At 39.1% G+C, this 26,455-nt stretch overlaps 3 protein-coding genes across 5 annotated transcripts; 2 read left to right on the top strand and 1 right to left on the bottom strand.

Annotated features, from left to right (window-relative positions):
• Positions 1 to 1,361: 1,361 nt before the first annotated feature.
• atp6ap1b (ATPase H+ transporting accessory protein 1b) lies at positions 1,362 to 7,634 on the top strand. The gene is made up of 10 exons (XM_047367349.1): positions 1,362 to 1,534; positions 2,812 to 2,932; positions 3,883 to 3,957; positions 4,049 to 4,242; positions 4,327 to 4,364; positions 4,473 to 4,558; positions 4,659 to 4,885; positions 4,978 to 5,010; positions 6,436 to 6,673; positions 6,793 to 7,634. The coding sequence occupies exons 1-10, from the start codon at positions 1,413 to 1,415 to the stop codon at positions 7,003 to 7,005; spliced, it is 1,347 nt and encodes a 448-aa protein (XP_047223305.1). The 5' UTR covers positions 1,362 to 1,412; the 3' UTR covers positions 7,006 to 7,634.
• An 88-nt stretch (positions 7,635 to 7,722) lies between these two features.
• On the top strand, positions 7,723 to 19,577 carry LOC124869498 (protein pitchfork-like). 3 transcript variants are annotated; one of them, XM_047367390.1, is made up of 5 exons: positions 7,723 to 8,042; positions 10,848 to 10,946; positions 18,016 to 18,155; positions 18,214 to 18,350; positions 19,441 to 19,471. In XM_047367390.1, exons 1-5 carry the CDS (start codon positions 7,893 to 7,895, stop codon positions 19,449 to 19,451), a joined length of 537 nt encoding a protein of 178 aa, XP_047223346.1. In that variant the 5' UTR covers positions 7,723 to 7,892; the 3' UTR covers positions 19,452 to 19,471. The 3 variants fall into 3 exon arrangements, with proteins under 3 accessions (XP_047223346.1, XP_047223337.1, XP_047223328.1); XM_047367381.1 differs by having other exon boundaries at positions 7,786 to 8,042; positions 18,019 to 18,155; positions 18,233 to 18,350; positions 19,441 to 19,577; XM_047367372.1 differs by having other exon boundaries at positions 7,789 to 8,042; positions 18,233 to 18,350; positions 19,441 to 19,577.
• Positions 19,552 to 26,221, bottom strand: taf8 (TAF8 RNA polymerase II, TATA box binding protein (TBP)-associated factor). Its single transcript, XM_047367360.1, has 8 exons — positions 26,043 to 26,221; positions 25,565 to 25,718; positions 23,849 to 23,947; positions 23,695 to 23,757; positions 23,088 to 23,212; positions 22,830 to 22,977; positions 22,594 to 22,736; positions 19,552 to 20,010 (listed from the first exon to the last, which is right to left on the bottom strand). Exons 1-8 carry the CDS (start codon positions 26,088 to 26,090, stop codon positions 19,870 to 19,872), a joined length of 921 nt encoding a protein of 306 aa, XP_047223316.1. The 5' UTR covers positions 26,091 to 26,221; the 3' UTR covers positions 19,552 to 19,869.
• Positions 26,222 to 26,455: the final 234 nt, after the last annotated feature.

Below are 26,455 nucleotides of genomic sequence, written 5' to 3'. Positions count from 1 at the left end.
CGGGAAATAGTGCGCATCCTCCTTTCTCTCCCTTCTTCCCATGACCCAGAGCAGAGACAATACGTCACCGCGTCGCCGTATTGTGAGTGGAGAGTTCGCCTTACAAACATGCTTGAAAATTGGAAATACTGAGGTTGACCTTTCAACTATTTTTTCTAAATTAGTTTCCTATACAATTGGCTATGTTCTTTTTAGTCCTAATAATGTTGATTAGATCACTATTACGCCTTTTTGTTTTGTGAAAAATATAGAAGGGGTGATGTGAAATCTCCCAATCTTGTTTTTTATACATGAAAGGATTTTATTTATTAACATTAGCCTACTGTAAATATACTTTTCTATTAATGTTACTGGCATCATCCATCCATCCTAAGTACCTATGGGTAATATTAATATTAATAATAATAAAATTATACTTTACTATCAGGTGTGCAACAAAAGAGCCTTGTGCTGCTTCCCTCACAGTATCACTAATGGGCAAACACGCAGCTTGACTTAAAACCTTGTACATCTTTATTTCGTAAGTAAAGGACCATAAATGCCACTCGTAATATGGCAGCGACGTTGACGTACGATCCGGATGCTCATGTGGCGTCTACTCTTCTATGCCAGTACTTTTTTCACATCTAACAACACAATGGACCCAGAGTGAAGCCCCGCTTTATGTTCCCTTCTTAAACTTAAGGTTTAGTTCAACAGTTCTGCTTAGAGGTCACCATTTTGTACTGGGACCAAAGTGTTTTAATTTCTTATTTTCCATCCTTCCTTCTCAGTTGTAGGTGCAGCGTTGCCTGCGTGGATGCACGCAGTGGTATCCCTCCGCCGCCACAGCTGGGTGGATGGGAGTTGGTTTTGCACACTGAAAACGTGTTGGCCTGTATAAATATGATTAAATCATTAAATTGCTTTACTTGTACATGTATTTAGTTTAACTGATTTCTCTGTTTTATATCGCTAAAGTTGAACATATAGACACAAAAAGGATGTGGTGGTAAAATGTAATAATTTTAGATAGTATCAGTACCATGGAGAGCTGCCAGGTGTACCCTCACTCTTTAGACAGATGTTACATGCACATGTTACACTTTACATGGATTTAAGACACATTAAGAACAGTAGCCGGTGTTGTATTACACATTACAAAGTCATGAGGTACATTTAACAGAAAAGGGGGCCGCTGCAATGTTCAGCGTTACCATCTTGGGAAATTTAAAACCGTTCTGAGGCTTTAAATTCGACTAAAACAACAAAAAGCGTTAGAGCTACAGCTCGCCCCTGTATTGAAAATAAGCACCGAGCTGCTCCGGTTGAATGAAAGAAGCAGGAAGTTCTTTCTTTGGAGCTGCGCACATGACTGTCAGCTGGCTCGGGTCACGTGATGCACAGCGGTGCGGAAAAGCAGCAGGACGAAGATGGCTGAATCGACGAACTTTAGTAAAGCATCAGTGGTGACTTTTATATTGTTTTTCGCCGCCTGTGTGGCTTCAGGGAGCAGCACGGCTCAGGTGCCACTTCTTATGTGGTCTAGCAAAAGGTATTTAATTTTCTGTTTTTAACTTAGGTAGCAGCAGTCGTTTGGAAGTCAAGCCTCCCTGTCATGCTAACGCTAACACTTGTAGCTACGTCGATTTCTTCCGTCCAGCATTTCTAAAACAACACTGAAAAGTGAAGAAACGTGTCTTTTGTCTATAATGACAGTAATTCATGATTTGTCTATAACGTCAGAGCTTAAATATACGTAGCTGTGAGGAGCTGATTCGACAAGCAGTTGTCACAGGAGGGCGTTATTAAACATACAGTACAGTGGTGTGTTTCAGTTTATACCATGATCTGGAGTTTAGATTCAAAAGGCAGCATTTTAAAATATATAACTTTGGGCCAATTTATGAACCTTAGTTTACATTAAAAAAAAAATTTGAAAGGTTGTGACCCAAATGTACAAAGAAATATATCAGAATATATACATAATTACAATGTTCTGTTTTTTAAAATATTGCCATGAAACATTCAGCTAATGATCTTTGATGAATTGTTTTTTTAATGGGTAAAATAAATGTAATTTGATTTATTTTCCCATTAAAAATCCCTGAATTCAGTATGAAGGTCGACGTTTTTACTGTAGAATGTGATTCAAAGCAGTGATGGAGAATAACCTGCCTTCAACTTTATCATTGTTGAATGCTGAAACTTAATTTTTATTTTTTTAATGTTTTGGTTTAAATCTGAACTATGGTCACAGGCTAATTCAGCATGTGCTCATTTATCAGATCAGTGGCTTTTTAGCTTACTTGAAAACATTAACAAACAGACCCATCCTCAGGTAAATCGAATACAGCTTAAAAATTTGCACTCAGCAATAAGCCATTGCATTTGGTGTTAACAGGGTGGCAAAAAAGGTAACGGATATTATTATGTATATGTTTACGTTATGATCTGAATTTCTCAAACCTACAGTGTGCAATAATAGATAAAAATTGTTTTTTTAACGGGACATTTCAGTTAGTAACATAATCACCTCCCTTGTGATTGGATCAAAAATGGCTGCTGCAGATTCACTGATAGGGACTTGCCTAATTTAGGTTTTTGAATTTATTCTAATGTGATATCAACTAAGACTAAATTACTAATGAAATACTTAAATTCAGAATGTATTGATTGTTCATGCTTGTTTTGACTGGGAAACTGGTAATTTATTGATAAACAGGTAAACTGCTGTTTCACTAACCAAACTAATGTGATGACAGTCCTAAATGTTTTGGAGCATCTGAAGTGAAGAACTACCATTTAACTTCTGTCGTTGTTATTATTAAGTTTGCCACCTCTGGCCTCTCCACTGGCTGGACACATAACATCCATGGAGGAACTGGCTGCCTACCTCACCCCTGCCTTTAGCTCCGGCCCCCAAACTGTGCTCATGTTCCTGCAGGACAAGGTCAGTGCATTGCACACACACAACTAGCTTTTGCGCACTTCACTCCGTCACAAATTTATATCCCCATTTCACCCCATCCTCCTGCTGTTCCTTACCTTTAGACAGTTTGGTACCTATTGAGTATCCATTTTGTTTCTATTGGTATTTATTTTTGAATTATGGAGATAAGATATCAAAATAAGCTAATGTCATGTATAATTTACTTATGTATAATTTTATGATTTAATATTTCAGTGGGGTCTGTGGTCTCCTTTAAAAGCCAGTTAAAAAACATCTTTATAAATATGCTTTTTATTCATTTCTTTTGGTTTTTTAGGCAATGTTGGCTCATGGGCTCTTTAAGAATTTTAATGTCCTGAAGGGTCCTACAGAAATCAAGCTTTACTTACTTTACTTTCTTCCTATTTATTTTGATTGAGGTTGTGATCCAGCACACTCTTAGAAAGAAAATGACCCCTGATTAAACCAAACAACAGAGCAATCTCCTGCAGGTTGATATTATGTCTTGGTACAACATAACCACATTTCCTTGCAGTAAACTTTGAGTAGATAATTATTTTAAGTGATCAGGTATCAAAGCTGGTGAAAAGTCTTGCTGGTAGTCACAAATTGATGTATAGTCAGCTTGAGACGTCAGACTGACAGAACCTTTTTTGTACCTTCAGTAGTTGACCAAAGCTGCACAGGTACAAAGTGGTAAATGTTAAACAAGCAGGGGCAGTAATACTGATTCCTGATGAAAAGCAGAAGTTTCACAGGAGATTCTGGGACAGACTTCTCATTCCTGCGTGACTCTGAGCTTTTGCAGTACTTCCCTCTGCAAAATTCACTACTTCCATTATTCAGGGTGTTTGCATGTGGGGAAATGTCTCTTTGAGCAACTTGGTTATTGTGTTGATTTTTTACTTTAATTTTTTCTTTTTACTTAATATAATTATTTTTATGTTCAGTTAAGCAAAGATGACTTCACCCTGTTTGGTGGAGTGTTTGGAAACAAGCAGGAAAGTGCCTTTAGGAACCTTGAGGTAGGTTTATTTGGTGCGTCAATTATGAGCAGGTTAATAACCTGCTAAATATTAAAATAAATAAAACCTCTTGCCTATCACTTTTGTTCAGGCGGCACTCCAGTCCTCTTCCTCGTCAATGACCTTTCCTGCATTGGAGTGGACCGGAGAGTCTGCCATTCCCAGTCTGGTGCAGGAGAAGCTTGGTGCTTCCCCCCTGCTTGTAGATGCAGACACTCTGTCTCACCTGAGCCTCAACACATCTGTTAGCAATTTACTGCTCATCAATCTGCCTTATTGTAGCGGGTGAGACTTTTTTGTGAATTTCTAATTATAATCAGTTCTATATTCTGACTCAGAGACATTAACATCTTCTCTATTGTTTTGCAGCTCACTCAAGTCTTGCAAGGAGGTCCTCTCTGGCAATGGTAGGTATAAAACTTTGAACAAAAAATGTTTGATGTCAGTGTGATCAGGTGCAGAATTGTGGACTGATTTCAGTATAATAGATATAGCTCAAATGTATTTGTCAACAGATGAGGTCATGGGAAAGGTTCTGAGTTTCCTGAAGGCCAAAGATGTTTCATACACTGCAATATACACAGGGCTCCAGCCATCCCAAGTAAGATCTCAGAACTGTCAGTACAGTAAGCAGAAAAGGCTGTTTGGAAATGCTGTGTTTTGAGTAGAAGGTATTCACTAAACCTTGTTCTGATTTACAGGTGATTTCAAGGTCATCTTTGTTAAACCAGCAAGTGGGCCGGACCTTGTTACAAGCCCCTGGAGCTGTTGTTAGGCCGCCTATAATATATAATGTGTCAGGGGGTCCCTGCATTATGCTGTGGGCTCAGAGTCTCTTAATCAGCCTTAAAAGTTCTTCAGAGTGGATTGATCTTGCTGCGCAAAGTCCAACATTATCAGGATCCATGTGTAACAGCACCAATTCGATGTAAGACAGCTTATTTTTTTACGTTTACAGCTGATTAGTTTGTTATTATGAATAAAAAGTTATTTAAATATATTACTTTTTCCCCACCTCAGGCTTGTGCTTAACTTTGTGAATTACACTCTGAGGTAAGGCAATAATATATAAAGAAGCTTTTTAGACATTTTAATCATCCAGTGTTTAGCAAAAGTCTTGACCCTTCTGTTACTTTTTGTTATTTTGTTTTCCTGTCTTATAATCTTTTGAATGGGTTTTTATGTTTGGTTTTATACACAGTAATGTAATCTAAAGCTATCTAACTAATGGGGCGTTGTTAGCAGCATGTTCCAAACAGTTTGTTACTAAACATATGTTTAATTTTCTAAAGTCAAATATACAAAAATGTGTCACAGCTAAGCAAGCAGAGACGAAGCAGACGTTGGTTAATGAGTTGAAGTGGAAGGTCAGAGAGGATATTCACAGTCTGCAGACCTCTGCCAAACAAAGCAGAGGCTGCATCATGGTTTCAGACTACTTTATCTCCATATCAATGTTAGAATTATAAAGGTCGAGAAATACTGTCAGATTATATTCTGTTAGAAAATACAATCTGAAAAATTTCAGAAGAGTATCTGTTCTGCAATTCATTATGACAATGATACCAAATACACTGCTAGTGCAGCGAAGGTTACCCTAGGGAAAAAAAAAAAATGTTAAAAGACAGTCCTTCCCAAAGTCTTTATGTTATGTTAATTAATAGTATTGCTTGTTTTTTGTTTTGTTTTGTGTTTTTTTTTTTTTTTTACAGAGTAGCAAAACTCAGTTAGCTGGTAGAACATTTAAATGTCCTCTTAGAGGCATAGAAGACCAGGAAAAGAAGTATTCAGAAAATAATCCTTTCTAAAAGTAACTATTTAGAGCTGTATAGAAGAATAAGCCTCTGGTATATAATATTAACTTTAAAGCTCATTGGACAGATCTGATTTTTGCCTCATACATTGTAAAACTATATCTGTTTGCACATATTTAGTTTTTAATTGCTGCTCCTTTTTCAGATTTTTCTTGCAAACTACAAATAAAAGATGGGCTAACTTTTGCACAGTACTTCATTCAATCCAGTTAGGTTCAGTAATACTTTAATAATCCCAATAAATCGAAATTAGACAGTTTAGAAGCTTTTATTATCAAGGTTTCATCAAGTAGTCATTCTAGATGGTCATTGTGTGGTCTGAAGAAAGCCAGGGTAACTAACATCCTTGACACCTAGTTTGTCTGTTAAGCTGCAACTTAAGACTTCTGGTTGTTGATTCATATCAGATATAATATATCATAAATGGAAATTACTGATATTTTCCACATAATTTGTGGTAAAAAAAAAAAAAAAACTTGTATAATTGTCAGAATGTTGTACTAATGCTGTTAGTACTGTTTCAAACTGCCCCCTCAACGCTTCCAAATATTTGGTAATATTTTGGTCATATTTGATAATACCCAGGTTTTCATTTGTTGAAATTAATTAAATGTTTCTCAGTAGGTATGTGAGTAACTTTCTTTTTTCTTCTGCTTATCGGCAGTTTTGCAATGAGTCAGCGGTTCTATCCAGTTTCTGCTCGGAACTGGTTCACCCTGGACTCTGTGCAGTTGCAGGTGCATCAAACTGGTCAAACTGGGTCTTTTATTGGGAGTCGTGGGATCTATGCCCCCGCAGAGTATTCCTTCCGCTGCCAGTCTGTCAGCAGCTTCCGAGATGCCCTGCTGATTCCATCCAACCAAAACACATCTCAGTGGAGGCTGAATTTCATTGACTTCCAGGTACAGCGGTTTTCTAGCCTGCTATTCTTGCAGCAATGCCTCAAGTGCTCATTTTGATGGATAGTTTAAAGAAATTTGGGATTTTAATAATTAATGCATGTTTTCTTTTTTCTGTTCAGATTCAGGGTTTTGGTTTGTCTAATTCGACAAACTTCTCCTATGCCAGCGACTGTGCAGGATTCTTTACCGCTGGGATTTGGATGGGCCTCATCACCTCACTGCTCATGCTGCTAATTTTTGTGTATGGCTTGCATATGATAATGCAGCTAAACACTATGGATCGCTTTGATGACCCCAAAGGTCCAGCGATATCAGTCCCTCAGTCAGAGTGAAGCATTTATTCAAAGATGCACTTCAATGTCTTTCAGTGCCTAATGAAGCCAGAGGAGACTCTCTGCCATATTGCTTGTATGTCTGGACCTGTATGGATGCTTTTCTTTGGTTCTCTTCAGCAACTTCCTGACAGATGTTTTTAGAGGCTGTTGCTTTTTATAAGCCACATTCCTTTTTTTTTTTTCTCCACGTCTTACTGTCCCAAAATTGATGTGTTATATGATTTGATTTCATGTGTATGTGCTAAAAGATTGTGCTTGGTACTACATATATTTTGCAAAAAGCAGTTTGCACTCTTGCCAAAATGCATGTGGCCGCTGAATGCTGTTGGACCACGACAGACCTCAGACCTTACACTTTAATTATTTCCCAATATAACTAACTTGAAAGCTACTGGTAATGAAAAAAGTGCCTGTGTAAAATATATTTTTTCACTTGTCAGGGTTCAGCCACACACGTTTATCACTGTTATGAGACATTCTCTTAAACTGTAATTTATTTGTATAAAAGAATTTCTTTGTTTACTTTGCCTTCCAAGGCTAAGGGTTAACAGCTTATTCATAAAGATCCTCAGCTGTACTGTAAATTGTCTAATTGCGAATAAAGAGAAATGGATTTAACAATGATACATCTTTGTTGCGAAACAGTTTGAATATCTATTTGAATTTCATCAAATTAGTGGGAACTGTTGTCTCTAGCCTGGACTTGTAGGCAGCATTGTTGTTTGCCACCTGTCCTCACTACATCGTTAACATACGACAGCTAGTAATTATTAAGCTGTTGCGTCATGTAACTATGGCAACGCTGCCACGTTGCTATAGTCACGGTCGTTCCAAATTAAGCTAGCTTAGCTTGCCTTTTCTGTTTTCGAGTAATTACCTGTAAAATGTCAGCAGCTCCAGCTCGTAGAGTACTGTTTGGAAGTTCACAGGACAGAAAAATTTTCCCCTGCCATTTCGCGCCAGACAGGCTGGGAATACAAGAGAAACGAGAGGAAACGCCTGATCTCGGACCTGGCTGCTATGACAACCATGAGGTAAACGTGAATATATAAGAAAAATGTTAATATAAACTATTAAATCTAAGGCGTATAAAACGGGATGCATTAATTTCATACATTTAGTGATTCATTTTCAAGATATTTTGGTATTTATATTTTAATGTGGGGCCTCTTAAATATGCCAAACTTGTACTTCTGGAGTTAGTAATTCAATTCAATTCAAAAATACTTTATTAATCCCAAAGGAAAATTAAATGTTGTTAAAAGTCATATTATGAAGGTTTCCTCAAAGAGCCGTTGTAGATGCTGATGGCTGTGGGCAGAAAGGATCTCCTGTAGCGCTCCGTCTTACAGCAGATCTGAAGAAGCCTCTGACTGAAGACACTCTGTTGTTGTAGGACAGTCTCATGAAGAGGATGCTCAGGGTTCTCCATAATGTTCTTCATTTTATGAAGAATCCGTCTTTCCACAATGATCTCCAGAGGTTCCAGAGGAGTCCCCAGAACAGAACCAGCCTTTTTTATCAGCTTGTTGAGCTTTTTTAAGTCCCTGGTTCTGATGCTGCTTCCCCAGCAGATGATGGTAGAAGATATCACACTCTCCACAACAGACTTATAGAAGATATGCAGCATCTTGCTGCAAACACCAAAGGACCTAAGCTTCCTCAACAAGTACAGTCTGCTCTGTCCCTTCTTGTAGATGGCTTCACAGTTGCATCTCCACTCTAGTCTGTTGTCCAGGTGAACACCGAGGTATTTATACTCCTCCACCACCTCCACTTCTTCTCCCATGATAGAAATAGTTTTTGACTTATTGCTGTTTCTCTTAAAATCTACAATAATCTCCTTTGTTTTAGTCACGTTCAAAATGAGATGATTGTTTCCACACCATGCCACAAAGCGGTCCACCACCTTCCTGTACTCAGCTTCTTGTCCATCTCTGATCCACCCCACGACTGTAGAATCATCCGAGTATTTCTGCAGATGACAGGAGTCTGACTTGTACTGGAAGTCTGAGATGTACAGAGTGAAAAGGAATGGTGAGAGTACAGTCCCCTGTGGTGATCCTGAGCTGCTGACTACCTGGTTAGACTCACAACCCTTCAGTCTCACAAACTGTGGTCTGTTCGTCAGGTAGTCTTTGATTCAGGAGATTATTGAGGCCTCCACCTGAGTCTTCTGGAGTTTCTGACAAAGCAAATCAGGTTGGATTGTATTAAATGCACTGGAGAAATCAAAGAACATGATCCTCACAGTGCTGCTGGCTTTGTCCAGATGACAGTGGGTTTGTTGAAGCAGGTGTATGATGGCATCTTCAACTCCAACTCCACAGCGATAAGCAAACTGAAGGAGATCCTGATGGTTTATTGTTTGCTTACTCAGGTGGGCCAACAGGAGTCTCTCTAGGACCTTCATGAAGTGAGATGTCAGGGCAACAGGTCTATAGTCATTGAGGACTGATGGTTGAGTTTTCTTTGGTACCGGAACAAGACAGGAGGTCTTCCACAACACCGGAACCTTCTTCTGGGCCAGGCTAAGGTTGAAGAGGTGCTGCAGAATCCCACAGAGCTGCTCTGCACAGGCCTTCAGTACTCTAGGGTTGACATGATCTGGACCTGCAGCCTCATTCCTATTCAGTCTCTCCAGTTGTCTCTTCACCTGACTTCTTGAGACACACAGGTGGAAGGGGGAAGCAAAGGATGTATCAGCGTCTTCTGATATGGCTGAAGGCAAACACGTAGAAGCAGAAGGGTCCATGGCTGAGGTGGAAGATAAAACATTTGAGGTGTTACTGGACAGCTGTGGGTCAAAGGAAGATGGAATGTCTGTTTGGTTGTGAGCAGGAGAGGAGGATGCGAAGCTTGTTTCTGAACTGAACCTATTGAAGAATGTGTTCAGTTCATTGGCTCTGTCCAGACCTCCATCGGTCTGATCATCCTTTTGCTTGAAGCCTGTGATCTTCTTCATCCCTATCCACACATCTCTGATATTGTTTTGCTGGAGCTTGCTCTCCAGCTTCTTCTTGTACACCTCCTAAACTATGAATTTTACATTTTACTTTATAAAGTTTATGCTGAGAACCCAAACACTTAAATACAAAAGGTTACTTTACTGCTATTTAGGCCTCTAGAACCTCCTGGCTCAGGGATTAAAACTGCACCTTTTTAAACCGGGTCTGATTTAGATGCTAAACAGCAAAGAAGGTCTTAACTGGTCTGTACCTGTATTTAGTGTAGGAAATCTTATCCACATATGACTTATCTCTGTGGTAAACGTAAATGGAGCCCATCTGAGTCAATCCAGATCCTTTAAAGAAAGAAAATTAGAAAAAAGTGAAATTGCCCTTTACCACCCTGCTGAGCTTGAAAATAACATCAACTTGTGGACCATACAGATACTAAATCCCAACCAGGTATACATTACCAGTCAAACGTTTGGACACACATTTCTCATTTAATGGCAAACCTTATTTTATTTACTTTTTGCATTGATTACTGCTTTGCAGACTCTTGGCATTCTCTTGCTGAGCTTTCTTAGTAGTTAAATGAAATGGTTTTCCAACAGTCCTAAAGGAGTTTCCAGAGGTAGGAATGAAAATAAACACAAACCAATGAATGAGAAGGTGTGTCCAAACTTTGGACTATAGTAGTACTAGTTAACGTTATATAGTCTAGGTTAAAAGCATCGGCATAATAATTTTTGTGGAGCGTAGATAAAATAAAACCCCACTGGGTAAATCTTTCAATCTTTTGTGAATGTTATAAAATTGATTGAATATTTTTGAAATTGAAAAACATAGAATGTTGATCTATAAGAGGACCTGTTTTTCTTTTCTTTACAGTTTAACACCATCATTTATAACTTACGGAAAAGACCTGAGAGTAAGAGGGGATATGTTCTCTCTGCCAGGACTGCTGTCCGCTTTCCACCTTTAAACAAGGTACTTTGTAGAAATACTGTATGTTAAAGCATCTACCTGCTCCTCAGTAATCAGCAGTAACTTATTATTCTGCCAACGCCTCTTTTAACTCTGATCAGTAGTAGATTGTATTTTTGCTGTTTGCTACTTAAGTTTCTCATCAGTAAATACTTGAAAATATAGGTTAGTTGGATTAATGAAACATTCATATAGCGTGTCTCTGCTGTTACTGCTGCCCCCACGACCCAGTTCAGGAAAAGCGGAAAATGACAAGTACATTTATAATTTCATTCCAGCAGTAGCTTCATGTAATTTTTGTCTTAGAGCCTGGGTGATGTGCCCTTATGTCTGATAGATAGGCTGCAGTGCTAAGATATAGATTAACAGCTGGGCTCTTTAAATACATAATAATACAAATCTTTCAATGGGAAAGAAAATAATTAATGTCAGATAGACCATTTTTTTAAATTAGTGGTGATTACAGTATATTATCTTGTAGTGTGATCTAAAATACCACTACACAAAAACAGTTGTCCTCTGTACCCAAACGATTAAAGGTGAGCAAAATGATCTGCTGCATTCTTCTGGTGTAAAAAAGACCTCCCAGAAAAACACTTCACCTTGTCGGCAACATATCTTTCCCCAGCAAAAAGTATTCAAACAAATAACACATGACAAATACAAAGTATACATCTCAGAACCAACATTGCCTTCGCACAGAACTATCTTATTCCTCTGCCGGTGTTCTGTCCGAACAGCATACAAATCAGATTGGCGTACCTTGCATTAATGCGCATGCGCATTAGCGCATGACTCCCTTGAGCCGTCAATTGAGCATACGGACGAGAAAAACGGTAAGCACATGATGTTTATGATTATTGGAGCTTGCCAAAGCAATGCATGGAGGCACCTATTGTTCTTCACCTCTAAACTGGACTCTTTATTTATTATTTGTCTTCCGTCTCCGTTAATGCGGCCCGAACCGCAGCGCGCACCCCCACAATATATATATATCAAAACGTGCGGCTCGGTCCCGAGATGTGTGCTATTACTTTTATTGGCGTTTCGAGTTACCATGGCGACGTAATTAACGAAAAACCACCCCCCAAAATCCCATAGAAATTAATGGAGTCAGGGGCAGAAGGAATCCTCAAAATTCACTGTTTTTGAGGCTCTGCTGTATCGCCATACTTTCACCTAGAAACACAGTTTAACTTTCAGGTTGTAGACACATCCGTCGGCTTTTCTGAAGTGAAAACAATTTGCTGATAACTGCTACGGTTTCTATCAAATTTGACTTCAAGCGACACAAAGTTTACGACAAAACCCACTCCTACAGTGGAGATGGCAGTTATTAGAGTGCAGAAAGCGGGTTTTTTGTTTTAAGGAAAAAGGATTTTTAACTCTCCGTCACGGCCACAAATTTTGCTCTAAAGTCACCCTTTTCGGTCAGTTCGTATGGCCGGGCCTCTGCTTTCACACAATAACTTTAAAATTGCTCTAGGTCTCACGGTTTTCTGTCAAACACCCCTCGATCGCCAAGAGTCAGAAGAATTCTGTAGGCCTTCTCCCATGTATTTTCAATGAGAATTTGACCAGTAGTCCATAAGTGACATCATTTCTTTCCATTGTACTAATTTATACTGTAAATGACATAGAGCTATGAAAATCTCTAAGATCAGGGAAGAGGGATGGCTGTCACCCACAGTTCAAAAATGTTTCAAATACCATTTACGGTTTCTGAGATATTAGACTTTGTTCGGGAGCATGTTCAGGCATTTTTGTCTTTTTCCTCCATTTTCCCTCTCTTTTCACCTAGTGTTGTGTCTTTATTATTATATTTTCCACAAAAAAGGATAGATATTATCGTTCCCCTGTCCGTTCTGATAAAAACGGTCCAAGAATGACGTCGATAGCCCCTACGGTTTCCAAGTTATGGGCAGTAGTTCAGGAGCATGCGTCTCCATGTTATAAAGCCAGGCCAGGGGCAGACACAGAGTGTGGTGCTGCGTGAGCAGTGTTGCCAGGTGAGAAATGTAGGATTATCGTACTAGAGACATACAATTATCGTATTTTGAGGGAAATTATCGTATACTCGTCATAACCAAAATAACAAGTCTGTTGATGTGTTGAATAGCGTCTAACAGGCACTTGCAGCTTTGTAGCGTCAGTACGGAATAGATTTATCAACAGCTGCAGCCCCATGGCTCTGCTTCTTCTTCTTTTCTTTTCCTCAATCATGGGCGGGCGCAGTGGACTATTCAGCCAATCATAGCTGTTGTTCTGAGGCCAACGCATTCACGTCACTCGTAGGTCACATTTAGAAATGCACGATTGGCTGGAATTTCCAGCATTTGTTTCCAAATCCGGACACAGATGCCTTCAAGGTTCACAAAAAAACTCCGACAGACTTTGGCGATAGGCTGATGACGACTGATTACAACCACACATTCACGGAATTGTCAAATTATCGTACATTTGGCCTTTTTTAGGAATATTGATCGTACATCGTACAGAGAGCAAAATTATCGTACAAATACGATCATTATCGTACACCTGGCAACACTGTGCGTGAGTGAGAAACGGCAGGTGTCAAGTTACACTGACGCTCTTTGCTGATTGGCTGATTGATTCCTCACGGTTCTATTTATAGCTCTGTGTATCTCCTACTGTATATGTCTGGATGTGATTCTGTCTTTCTTTCTGCCTCTCTGTGTCTCACACTCGGACACACACACATCCATGGATTACTATCTTTTTCAGGACTTTGCATTGACTTCAATTGATTTTCATTCATTTCTATGGCTTAAACCTGACCCGACCATCTTCATAGGAGGCAACTACATGGCGGTCATTTTGTGTTACGAACAGCATGTACTGCTGTTCCAACACCCAGACAACAGTGATTAACCCTAAAGGGCAATTTCTTTCATCAACCTTCCATGGTTACTAATGATTTTTGAAAGCTGATAATAGCATACACAATGGTTTCAGAAGAGCAAGCAGGTTCTATATAATTAATGGAAGTAACCCAGAACTGATAGGACAACCATGCTGGATTTTCAAAGTAAGACAAAACATGCTCTACAAAATAAAAGCCTTTACATTTTAAACAATAGATCATTGCAGGACTGGGCTCCACATTAATATTGGAGCTCACCCAGTGTTGAAAATAGGATCATGTCTGCCTTTTAAAAGAAAGATTACTGAAACTTTCTAAATAAAAGCCTGAATCTTTAATAATTACTAGTGATTTTTTGAGCTGATAATGGCATACATAATAATTTTTAAATAGCAATCAGGTTATATATAACTAATGGAACTAACCCAGACTTGAAAGGACAACAATGCTGGATTTTCAAAATAAGACTAAAATATCTCTACAAAATAAAGGCTTTTACATTTTAAATTATAAATAATTGCAGGACTGGGCATTACAGTAATATTGGAGCTCACTCAGTGTTGGAAATGGGACTATGCTGGTCCTTTGAAATAAGGCTTACTGAAAATTTAAAAATAAAAACCTCATCCTTCCGCAGTTACTATTTATTTTTAAGGCCGATAATAGCATAAACAATGATTTTTAAATAGCAAGCAGGTTGTCTATAACTAATGGAACTAACCCACACCTGAAAGGACAACCATGCTGGACTTTCAAAATAAGACAAAATATGCTCTACAAAATAAAAGCCTTTACATTTTAAATTATAAATAATTGCAGGACTGGGCATTACACTAATGTTGGAGCTCACTCAGTGTTGGAAATGGACTATGCTGGTCCTTTGAAATAAGGCTTACTGAAAATTTCAAAATAAAAGCCTCAGTCTTCCAGAGTTTCTAGTACTTTTTTAAGGTGATAATTGCATACATAATGATTTTTAAATAGGAAAATCTGGTCTGAGAAGCACGCACCAAGAGGCAGGCCCCGTCTAAATGTCTTCCGATATTTTCTAGTTTTTAATATAATTGTAGGGCTTCGTTTGAATTTGACAACGGAGTACTAGGGCCATGCAGACAGACAGACAGATATATACAGGGGTTGGACAATGAAATTGAAACACCTGGTTTTAGGCCACAATAATTTATTAGTATGGTGTAGGGCCTCCTTTTGTTGCCAATACAACGTCAATTCGTCTTGGGAATGACATATACAAGTCCTGCACAGTGGTCAGAGGGATTTTAAGCCATTCTTCTTGCAGGATAGTGGCCAGGTCACTACGTGATACTGGTGGAGGAAAACGTTTCCTGACTCGCTCCTCCAAAACACCCCAAAGTGGCTCAATAATATTTAGATCTGGTGACTGTGCAGGCCATGGGAAATGTTCAACTTCACTTTCATGTTCATCAAACCAATCTTTCACCAGTCTTGCTGTGTGTATTGGTGCATTGTCATCCTGATACACGGCACCGCCTTCAGGATACAATGTTTGAACCATTGGATGCACATGGTCCTCAAGAATGGTTCGGTAGTCCTTGGCAGTGACGCGCCCATCTAGCACAAGTATTGGGCCAAGGGAATGCCATGATATGGCAGCCCAAACCATCACTGATCCACCCACATGCTTCACTCTGGGCATGCAACAGTCTGGGTAGAACGCTTCTTTGGGGTTTCTCCACACCGTAACTTTCCCGGATGTGGGGAAAACAGTAAAGGTGGACTCATCAGAGAACAATACATGTTTCACATTGTCCACAGCCCAAGATTTGCGCTCCTTGCACCACTGAAACTGACGTTTGGCATTGGCATGAGTGACCAAAGGTTTGGCTATAGCAGCCCGGCCGTGTATATTGACTCTGTGGAGCTCCTGACAGACAGTTCTGCTGGAAATAGGAGAGTTGAGATGCACATTTAATTCTGCCGTGATTTGGGCAGCCGTGGTTTTATGACTTTTGGATACAATCCGGGTTAGCACCCGAACATCCCTTTCAGACAGCTTCCTCTTGCGTCCACAGTTAATCCTGTTGGATGTGGTTCGTCCTTCTTGGTGGTATGCTGACATTACCCTTGATACCGTGGCTCTTGATACATCACAAAGACTTGCTGTCTTGGTCACAGATGCACCAGCAAGATGTGCACCAACAATTTGTCCTCTTTTGAACTCTGGTATGTCACCCATAATGTTGTGTGCATTTCAATATTTTGATCAAAACTGTGCTCTTACCCTGCTAATTGAACCTTCACACTCTGCTCTTACTGGTGCAATGTGCAATTAATGAAGACTGGCTACCAGGCTGGTCCAATTTAGCCATGAAACCTCCCACACTAAAATGACAGGTGTTTCAGTTTCATTGTCCAACCCCTGTATATATATATACGGTGGCGCAGTTGGTAGCACTGTTGTCTTGCAGCAAGAAAGTCCTGGGTTCGATTCCTGGCCGGGGGTCAGAGTTTGCATGTTCTCCCCGTGCATGCGTGGCTTCCTCCCACAGTCCAAAGACATGCCTGTTAGGTTAATTGGTTAATCTAAATTGCCCTTAGGTGTATGAATGGTTGTTTGTGTGTTGCCCTGTGATGGACTGGCGACCTGTCCAGGGTGTACCCCACCTCCTGCCCATAGACTGCTGGAGATAGGCACCAGCTCCCCTGCGACCCACTATGGAATAAGCGGTAGAAAATGACTGACTAGAGTAACATTACGAGAATAAAGTTGTAAAATTTTGAGAATAATGCCATAATATTAGAAGATCAAAGAAGTAGCCTACTTTAATGTAAACTCTTAAGAAAAAGAGCAGTCTTCACCCTGAGTTCAAATGCTCGTCTTAGGCTGCAGTTTGGGTGAGCTTGGTTGATTACTCTATCGAAACCATTAAAACGACTTTTTTGTCTCAAAATATTAGAACTTTACTCTCATGTTATTATGACTTTACTCTCGTAATATCATGACTTTATTTTCCTAGTATTACTTTATTTTCGTAATGTTACAACTTTATAATCCTAATTAAAAAAAAAGGTCTTAGTATGGCCCTAATACTCCGTTGTAGATTTGCTTTTTTCCAGTGGTGTAGATTTAAATGCATGTTTTGCCTGTAGTTATTTCAAGAAAGTAGAAACATAAATGAAGTTTCAAAGCATAAGTGATATTGAGGACATGGTCGGCGATTAAACCAAATTATAGCCGATAACACTAAGTGTATGCTGGTCTGACGGATATAGCTATCGGTTTGTGGTACGCGTATGTCGATCTGAACATGTATGCTGACTGGACAGAACACCGGCACTGATGGAACCCCTGCACACAACCGCCTGTTTGTTTCACTTCTAAGAGGCTGGATGGTCCTTCTTATTTTTGTCACAGTAAGCTGAATTTTCCCCCCAAACCAAACTGAAAGCTGGACTCCTCTCAATAGAGAAACGTGTCTTCTTTCACTCTGCTCACTCGAGATAACCTTTCGCACAGAGAACTCACTGGGTCTCTTTACAGAAGTGATTTATGGCTTCTGTCTTGTGTAATACCGGTTCAAGTTAGAGTAGTGAGCTGTGTTAGCTTACAAATGGTGTCCCAGATGTTTAGCAAAAACGTTTCGCATGCGTTCGTGCCTTAGGGATTGAAGGCCATGGACATTAGTTCCCGGTTTTTTTTGGACCATGATGGTCCTAAAGAATCCCTTCAAAGGATTATGAACTGCAAACTTTGAAAAAGACAAAAAGTTTAGTTTTTCATTCCAGGGGTTTTAACACATACAGGCTCATTAGCATCAAGTTTCTAATTTAACAATTAAATGGGACAAAAATTCACGTGGTTTTGAATCCAAGAAAGAATTGAGGGATGATAAATCTATTCTTTTATGCATTTTATCAGTTTTTGAAAATAAATTCAGAACAGCACGTAAAAGAATATGCTGCTCCTTGATGCGTTTATTAACCAAAAAAGTGGGAGTTTAAAGTATTGATGCATTTAATAAACAAGGGGAAAAAATAGAAAATAAAGCTGGCAGGTTTTTATCAATAATTTTAAATGTGTGGCATTTAAAGTATTAAATGTATGCTTAAAATAAACATCCATCATATTTTACCCTCGACATTGATTTAGTTAAACTTCATGAATTAAATTTATAAAAGCGTTTTTAACCTGTGGTGTTTGAAATTTAGCAGAAGACGATGACCCCTTCACCTCAGCAGTACCAGCCGGATCAAAGCCAATCAAGAGTTTCTCCTCCTGGCAGAGCACCGTTCATGTCAAACACACACAGATTCAAGAAGACGTCACATTCTGCTGATGACAGCCCAGGGTGAGAGACAATCCCTAACTATGCATCGAGATGCCCCGGTGTTAAACTGAGCGAACAGATGTTACTTCCTTACTCAGCCCTGGGACGTACGCTCAGGATTCAGTCACAAACAGGAAAGTGAGCTGGCCCATGTGCTTTGGGAGACCGGACTGGTCCAGACTGCCTCAGCTGGAGAAGAGGGCGCTCAGGGTGAAGGTTAGTGAAGCACACCTAGTAACTCAATAACAATCCTTACACATTAACTAATAATGGTTCCACTTGTACCCCTTGAACATTTTCAGATTTAATCATATTACCACCACAAACTTCAATGCTTTTTATGTGATAGACCAACACAAAGTGCCAATAGTTTTAGGTGGAAGAAAATGAAACATGGTTTACCACGTGTCACCAAATATATTGGAAGCATAGAGCCTGACTTCATGGTACAAGCAGTTTTTCACAACATGCGCATCACTAACTGTGGTTTGCTATCTATTGTGCAGCTCTAGCTGGGGCTTGCTGCAAGACGTTTTTGTTTAGCAGGCAAGTTAACCAGCATTGATGGGTGGATAGGTGGAGCTAAATCCTGGAGGAAACCCTGCAAGAGGCTGCAAAAGAATTGAGATTGGGGAAGAAGTTCATCTTCCAGCTGGACAACAGAAATATACAGCCAAAGCTACAATGATATTAATTAGATAAATGTGTACTCATGTTTTAGAATACCCCATTCAAAAGTTCAGACCAAAATTCAATTCAGAATCTGTAGCAAAACTTAAAATATGTTCAAAGACGCTCTCCATCCAATCTAACTGAGCTGGAGCTTTTTCGTCCAGAATTGGCAGAAATTTCACTCTAGGATGTGCAAAGCTGGTAGAGATCAAAAGACATGCAGCTGTAATTTTACAAAAAAGAAAAAGGTTTTACACAGCATTGAATCAGGGAACCTTAATATGCCTGCACACCGCAATTTCCATTGCTATTTATAAAACGTTTTGAAAACCATGTATCATTTTCATTCCACTCTCCAACTATGTGCTACTTTGTGTTGGGCTATGACATAAATCCAAATAAAATACATGGAGGTTTGGGGTTTTACGTTGTAAACCTTTAGAAGTTCTATACTTTTGCAAGTCACTGTATTTAAAAGATAAACCCAACCCTATGAATGTCAAGCGGCAACAAAACACTAAAAATATGAAACCATTTCTAAGATCTCCCAGATATAATATTGTTTATGGTCATGCGGAACAATATGCGACGACTGAAATCCAGATGCTGGTTTGTTTTTTGCTTTTCCCCCCAGTTAACCAGTGACGAGGAGTTTATTAAACACAGGAGCAGACTGGCCTATCTGAGTATGTACTATTAGCTCTACAGCCGAGGCATGGAAATACATCACAACACCGAAACCACATGGAGTCATCCAATTTTAACTGAACCTTTACATCAACAAAAACAGCTGCAGAAATTCTCACCAAGTAGATAATGTAAGACTTAATAATAAAAAAAAAAAAAAGGAAACTTATTTTTTCATATGTACAAAAAGTGGCCGGATTCCCGTAGGATCATGTGGCACAGCGTAGTTGCTTACACGTTTTAATCAGCTGCTGATACCTGCTCTCACAGCGGGATTTAACACTGGGTTGTTCCTCCATGAGGAGCAACTATCTAACCGCTGAGAGCCCCAACCGGCGACACATACAGGAGTCCATAAGGAGAGCTAGGTTCCGACTCATTTCTTCCTCCTCACTTTGGGTTTCTTGACGGGCCGGAGATAAGGGTTGTCGATCACGTTGTCTTCGGTGGCCTTAGCTGATGGAACAACGCCGCTGGGAGGAAGCATGGAGTTCTCTTTGTCAGCGCTCGGATCGTCCTGAGAGACGCAAACAGAGAAAAAAAGATGGAAGCTCGCAGTTAAATGTAGTCCAACATATTCATACATCAAAGGTTTGTCCATTCCTGATAAAAGTTTGATGCAGGAAATTGTTTAGCATAAAGAACAAAAAATAAAAGCACATTCAACCTGACACTCTCCAGTGTGTAAAAGTGGCACCATAAAGTATTCACACCCTTGTCACAACTCGTGTAATAGGTGTTCCAGAACAATCTGTAGCAGTGATTCAATATATATAGTCGTTGTCATCTTATCCTGGCTGGGTCAAAGATAAGAGGGCATGTGAACCAGAGCTTAGTTCACATGGCAAGATTTTAAAATTTGTCTGTTGATTTGCAAAACCCGCGAGACCCCACCCATGACGATAAGAAATCACAGATATAACAGGTTTGGTCCAACAGTGACCCTGCAATGGACTGGCGACCTGTCCAGGGTGTACCCCGCCTCTCGCCTGTAGACTGCTGGAGATAGGCAAGAGCTCCCCCGCAACCCTGTACGAAAGAGGTGAGGAGGGAGGGATGGATGGTCCAGTGTGTTGGGTCCAGCCACACAGCAAGCACAACACACCACACACCAACAAATTTCATTCACGAACATTCAGATGTCCGTCGGGACATTTTACAAAACCTCTTGAGATCAAACATGAGTTAAGAGTAAATAAACATTAGTCAGAGCTATCCGTTTTACTCAAAATCCTTTTTATCTGTAAACTTGGCAGATATCACTGTCATACTGGTATAATGCATTATTTGCAATGGTTGGTGCACAATGGGGGAACATGGACAACTTCTATGATAAGCAGCAGGATTCTATCATTAAGTGTTGGTATAAGTGTACCATGATCATATTCTTCACCAGATTTTCACTGATGCTACTTATGAAATGAGAACCCCAGTCACCACAGAAAGAAATTTTAAATCAACAAGTTTTTAGGTATAAAATTTCACGTTAAATTAAATAGCTTTTTGAACAGAATGACCAAAAACATAATTAGAGCATCTTAGAATACAGATATTTAAAGAGACAGACAGCAAAAGTTTTAGAAGTGATCCAAACACTTTTAAAAGTTTCTTGTTAATTTTGCTCAGAGGTGGATAGAAAAACAAAGAGCAGCAAATTGCTTTAGGTGCTCTAACTGCTAGATGCATCTATTCTCCAACATACCTGATCTGGACTGGGGCAGCCCTGCTTTAGCTAATTACTGTTGACACTTAAATGAGATTCTTGACCTTTGACACAGATTATATAAATCTGACTATAGTTTTATTTGTCAAGAATGACACTACTTTAACATTTGCTTTAAAGGTTACTGAGTAGCAAATTCGAAGGAATTTAAAATACCTTTAAAATGTACATGTATTTACGAGTGACCGGTGTACTGGTGATAATTATACAGAGGCAAATATTCATAGATTGAAAGTGATGTTAACAGTCATTATATGTTGCTAATATTTTCTGCTGGAGCCACATTTCATCCACGCTGTAGCTGCAAACCAATGAATAAATTAATGATAAGACTTGCCTCATGCTGTACAGCTTCTTGTTTTTTATTTTACGTCATTAGGTTTTACCTGGTGTGAATCTGCATGCTTTCATTTGCTGCTGGTACCCCTGAATTTTCCCCACTGAGGGACACTGTTCTAATTGTCGCCTCCTTCCTGATTTTACTAAAGAGATCCAACCCGGAACCTGTCCTCTGGACACACATCCGAATGAGTATAACTTTGTCTTCACAATATATTTAAAGCCATTTATTTATTAAATAAAGCAAACTGGAATTGGAACCCAAAACTCTATTTCTACCAAAGGTCCCAAACATTCTTGGACCGACTCTGACACCAACGTGTTATATCTGATTTCTCTGATCAGGACAAATTTTATTTAATTAATGCCACTTTACCATTTGTCTAATGATTGAATTCATACTTGTGCTCTGTTGTGAGTGATACTCATTGGTTAACTGGTCCATAGCAGTAAAATGTTGTGGAAAAACACTGATGGGCTTTTTTGGATAAGATACCGAGTCCTTCCCAATTAGTTCAACACAACATGTATTAAATTACATTAATCAAATTTACTGCATATTTTATGTTGCATTTATTTTTTGTTTGAGTAAACAACAATCAAATATTGAACTAAAAATCCTCTACTAAGAACATCTGCAGAAGACTTTTGGGAAAACTGTAATTTCAGGGGAAGGAATTCTGGATTTCTATGCAGCATTCAGGTTTGAGTCGGTGGGTCTGTGTGTACTGCACTAAACTAACAATGCTTTGTCAAAACTGCACTAAGAACCAAATGCAATGTTGTACTTGGATATAAAAATCTTGACCATGAACTGCTGCAGCTCAAAGAAAGGATCACACTTGTAGCTACAGTAGTTTGTGTGAATCTGCAGTTAATTTTTCACATTGTGGATATTCAGAAAGACAGGGTCAGTATATTTAGAATGTGTCGTACATTACCGCCTAAAAAAAAACAACAAAACAGCCTCTTTTTTGAGGAACTGTTTTCCAAAATAAAAATAAAAAATGGCATTAGATTCCAGCTGTGAGGACTTACAGCAGTAACATTCCCTGATGCATTCTCGCTGTCCGTCTGGTCGTCCTGCTCGGAAGAGTCCGTCTCCTCCAGAGCCTGCAGTTCCAGCTCTGAGGGAAGAAGAGCGCTAAGATATGGGATTGTGCTCGGCCGGGCAGCGATCACTGAAACCAGCCACAGAAAATTGGTTAATATGGAAGCTTACACTGAAAATAACTAGTATTACGATAGAGTTCAGCACCATCGACGTCACCCACATGGAAAGGCAGAAATGTCGTCTTTAAAGAGGCTTTGAGTTTCTCCAGTTTTGGCCATGAAACGTGTGAGGGCTCGTTCCACATCTCTCCTCTGGGTGGCTGCCTTTTCTCTTACTACTTGGTAGTCGGACACAGGCTCTCTAAATGTCTGCAGGACATAAGACACGGAGTTACGATTTAATCAAGTTACCTTCAGCGTGGTAATAAACTCAGCTGAATTTTTAAGAGTTTGTTTTAGGGAACTAGTTTCTGACTCACAGGTGTTTTGATGTAGGTGTGAGGGTCAGGGAACTCTGGGAAGTGACTGGGAATGTGAGATGGATGAGTCCGTTTCTGTCCAGCAGACAGAGATTTAGGCGTCACCGGTGCATTCGTCACTGGAGCTGAAATTCATAACGTAATTGAATAAAGGCTGAAACAATCAGATTAATTGTGATTTATCTGATTACTGAAATCAGCTTATTTTAGTACTCGAATAATTGTTAACCAGAATATTCAGACTCTAATACATCTCATTTGCTGAAAGAACGACGCACTCAGAGCAGAAATGAGGTCAAAACTATATAAAAGATATATACATTTTGTACTTAGGATGAAAAACCTTCTTTGTCTGTAAATATGCTCCATCCAGAACTCCTCAAGTGGCCTAGCTTTAGCTTTACCAGGTTCAAATTCAATAAAAAATCTCTCATTAAGCAGCTTTTGCTATCTGATTATTAATCAATTAACTGAAAAAATAGTCAACAGATTAATCGATTAGCAAAATCCTTAGCTGAAGCCCTAAAATGTAGAAGAAGAACATCTAGAAGACTAAAAACATAACTCCTACCAGAGAGTATAAATGTGTAACAGAAAGCTTTCTTACGGGCAGTTATGACCATCCTCTGAGATCGCTTGGCGTACACAGGCAGGGTGTCCACATTGAAACCTTAAGTAACACCAAACAGTTTGAACATCATCAGATTTGAATCTGTCAGGAACAACTTCAAACACAAATGTTTATGGACTTCTGATCTTACCCATTTCAATGAGTGTCACCGCTGTATCTGACAATGTTGGGATGCTCCTTGCAGTGTGTTCACAGTATGTTTTAGCACATCGACCTATTTCAGTTATATCTTGGGAGAAAAAAGGCAACCTTTTTAACAACAAAGTTATAAAATACAAGATTGAATTATATTAATAACTAATTATTTTAAAAGAAGCGGCTGGACTTAAACCTTTCCCAAGTTCTGATTTTACTTGGTCACATAAGGGTTTCTGTTCGTACAGAAGAATGCAATACTGTGCAAAATTCTTAAAGCACCCTTTCTTAATTTATATTCTGCTCTTAACAAGAGAGAATTCCTTTTAAGCTATTTTTAAGCAAGAGTTTTGCTTTGTATTTTATCCAGAGCTGTAGGATATCGGGAAAACATTCAATATTTGATAATATTGGTAAATGTTTCACAATATGACTTAAAAAAATTAACTTGAGCTTCAGGCTGACATCGGCTGTTTTGGTTTTGAAAAAACTAAGTTGTAGTTTTTTAATGGCTTTACACGTTACAACTATTACCACCACTTCACATTTATTGCAATCCAAGCAGTTCTTCATCACATTGCACTATTACTCTGATAATAAATTTGCAATACATTGAGCTGCCCTAATTTCAGCTACTTTCTTTTTCATTTTCAGACCAGCACCTATTTTCTGAGCACTTACTATTTATTGTTAAGTCACATGACTCAGACCGATAAATTACTATCAGGGAATGATTCAGTGCTGTGTCTAAACATTACAGGTATCGAACCAAAGGGACAATTTTAATGAGATCTTTTGGTTCCTAGCAAGTTGTCACAAACACATTGTTCCCAGTATTTTAGACAAAACTACAAAGTTTTTAAAGCAATGTCCAGTGTCTATTATTCTTATGACATATTTTCCAGAGCTATGTGTTCTCAGATGCAATCAAAACCCCATTCTGCACACATTATAGAGGCACCATGTTTCAGCTTATGTAATGATCATAATTAACAGTTTACTGTGGTAAGATGAGGGTGCAGATATTGGACTGAAGTGTAGATCTAACCCAAACGTTCATGAAATAAGCTGAGGGAAAGAAATCTGGGAGTGAATGTATAGGAGCAAAATGAAATGCAGTTTAACTGCCAAAAAATGTTCAGTTTGTACAGACAACCATTAAACTTCCATCATAGTCTCCCACCTTTTTCAGATTAGGTGAATTATTTCAATACTCTCAGTGATGTAAAGGCAAGAACAAATACAAGAACATTTCAAAGACCTCTAACTGACCTAATTGACTGAATTATGTGTAGGAAGTGATTCATGTTAATCTTTTTTATTCATCAATCACTGCATACAGTCAGAACCCAATAAAAATACTGCTCTAATATAAAACAAAAACATTATCATTTAAGCCACTTCAGTGTACCACTCCAGTATCCAAAACTCTCCTAATAACAGCTTACAATCAGTTTTAAATGTCATGAAATTAATGCTCTCAGTGAACAAACTAAGAAGAAAGTAGGTTCCTTCGTAAAATTCCTTCTTGTCAAATTGTTAATTGTGTTTGTATAACACTAATTTGTTGATAATCTTATGACTATGCTGCATTTCAAATTGTAAATTGTGATCTGCTGCAACCAAGTTTGATGGCCGTCTGAACATCCAAATAACTATAACACAGCGCTCAGTTGTGATGGAAGCTCCTACTTTTTGGACTCATACGTACAGCTCTGCATCATCTCTGTTAGCGTCTCCACAGCGGCCTTCTCTGCGCTCTCGAAGCCGCTCTCAGTGAGCAGGGCGCTGACAACAACCTGCAGGGTGCGCCGCCGAGCCAGGTGGTAGTTCTCTGCAGGACTGGAGGCTGCTTTAGTCCCCCGCTGACAAAGCACAGGGGAAACAAAGCCTGAAATCATCTACCTTCAGGAGGATGTTTTTATCTTTAAGGCGCAATTTTCTGCTTTATTCATCCTTTTCAAGGCACATGTTCACATGACCGCAGACCAAGTCAACTGAACTTACTGTTCAAAACACAGCGCAGTATGCTCTTGTTTATTAAAACGAAATATATATGATTTGAAGTTGTTCATCCTTGTTTATATGTAAGATATTGAAAAAGCGTTCTGCTATGTGACTGCTAGCTAAAGCTAACTAGCTTGAACCGACTCACGTTCTGCTCCATGACCAGAAAAAGCGACTCTTACCCCGCCTGGAATCAGTGACGTCCCCGATGCTGCCGACGAATCCCCCATCTTCACTTAGTTCCAGTTTCTTTTTTTGGCTAAATACATTTATACATGTATTTTACTTATCCAACTGGCGCGTAGCCACCGGTAGTAAACGCAGTGTGAATTACGTCGTTTCCGCTACCTGGGCGGAAATTGAATCATCACAGTTGTACGTAAGGCTGCCATCTACTGCTCATTTGTTATACGACACTTGCTTTTTTTTTTTTTAAGGTTAAATTCACTGTGAACAGAAGATTCCAAAGTTTTTTTTTTTTTTTTTTTTACAAATTTCTGACCCCATATGAGAGTGTAAGCTGTGCTTTACAGATATGAATCTACTGGTAGATATGAAGAGAAGGTTTGTGCATTTTATGGTACACAAACTACCT

Source organism: Girardinichthys multiradiatus, chromosome 1, assembly GCF_021462225.1.
Source record: "Girardinichthys multiradiatus isolate DD_20200921_A chromosome 1, DD_fGirMul_XY1, whole genome shotgun sequence".
Lineage (NCBI taxonomy): Eukaryota > Metazoa > Chordata > Actinopteri > Cyprinodontiformes > Goodeidae > Girardinichthys > Girardinichthys multiradiatus.
Note: the sequence above shows the minus strand (reverse complement) of the source record. Positions and strands in the feature narration are given on the sequence as shown.

Excerpts from the sequence above, each read along its gene's own strand:
- atp6ap1b (XM_047367349.1), top strand. The coding sequence starts at position 1,413 with ATGGCTGAATCGACGAACTTTAGTAAAGCATCAGTGGTGACTTTTATA. Across the intron at positions 4,243-4,326 it reads AATCTGCCTTATTGTAGCGG|CTCACTCAAGTCTTGCAAGG; the intron begins GTGAGACTTTTT and ends ATTGTTTTGCAG. Across the intron at positions 6,674-6,792 it reads TGAATTTCATTGACTTCCAG|ATTCAGGGTTTTGGTTTGTC; the intron begins GTACAGCGGTTT and ends TTTTCTGTTCAG.
- LOC124869498 (XM_047367372.1), top strand. The coding sequence starts at position 7,893 with ATGTCAGCAGCTCCAGCTCGTAGAGTACTGTTTGGAAGTTCACAGGAC. Across the intron at positions 8,043-10,847 it reads GCTGCTATGACAACCATGAG|TTTAACACCATCATTTATAA; the intron begins GTAAACGTGAAT and ends TTTTCTTTACAG. Across the intron at positions 18,351-19,440 it reads AGAGGGCGCTCAGGGTGAAG|TTAACCAGTGACGAGGAGTT; the intron begins GTTAGTGAAGCA and ends TTTTCCCCCCAG.
- taf8 (XM_047367360.1), bottom strand. The coding sequence starts at position 26,090 with ATGGGGGATTCGTCGGCAGCATCGGGGACGTCACTGATTCCAGGCGGG. Across the intron at positions 25,719-26,042 it reads CGTCACTGATTCCAGGCGGG|CGGGGGACTAAAGCAGCCTC; the intron begins GTAAGAGTCGCT and ends GTGCTTTGTCAG. Across the intron at positions 23,213-23,694 it reads GAGGATGGTCATAACTGCCC|CTCCAGTGACGAATGCACCG; the intron begins GTAAGAAAGCTT and ends TATGAATTTCAG.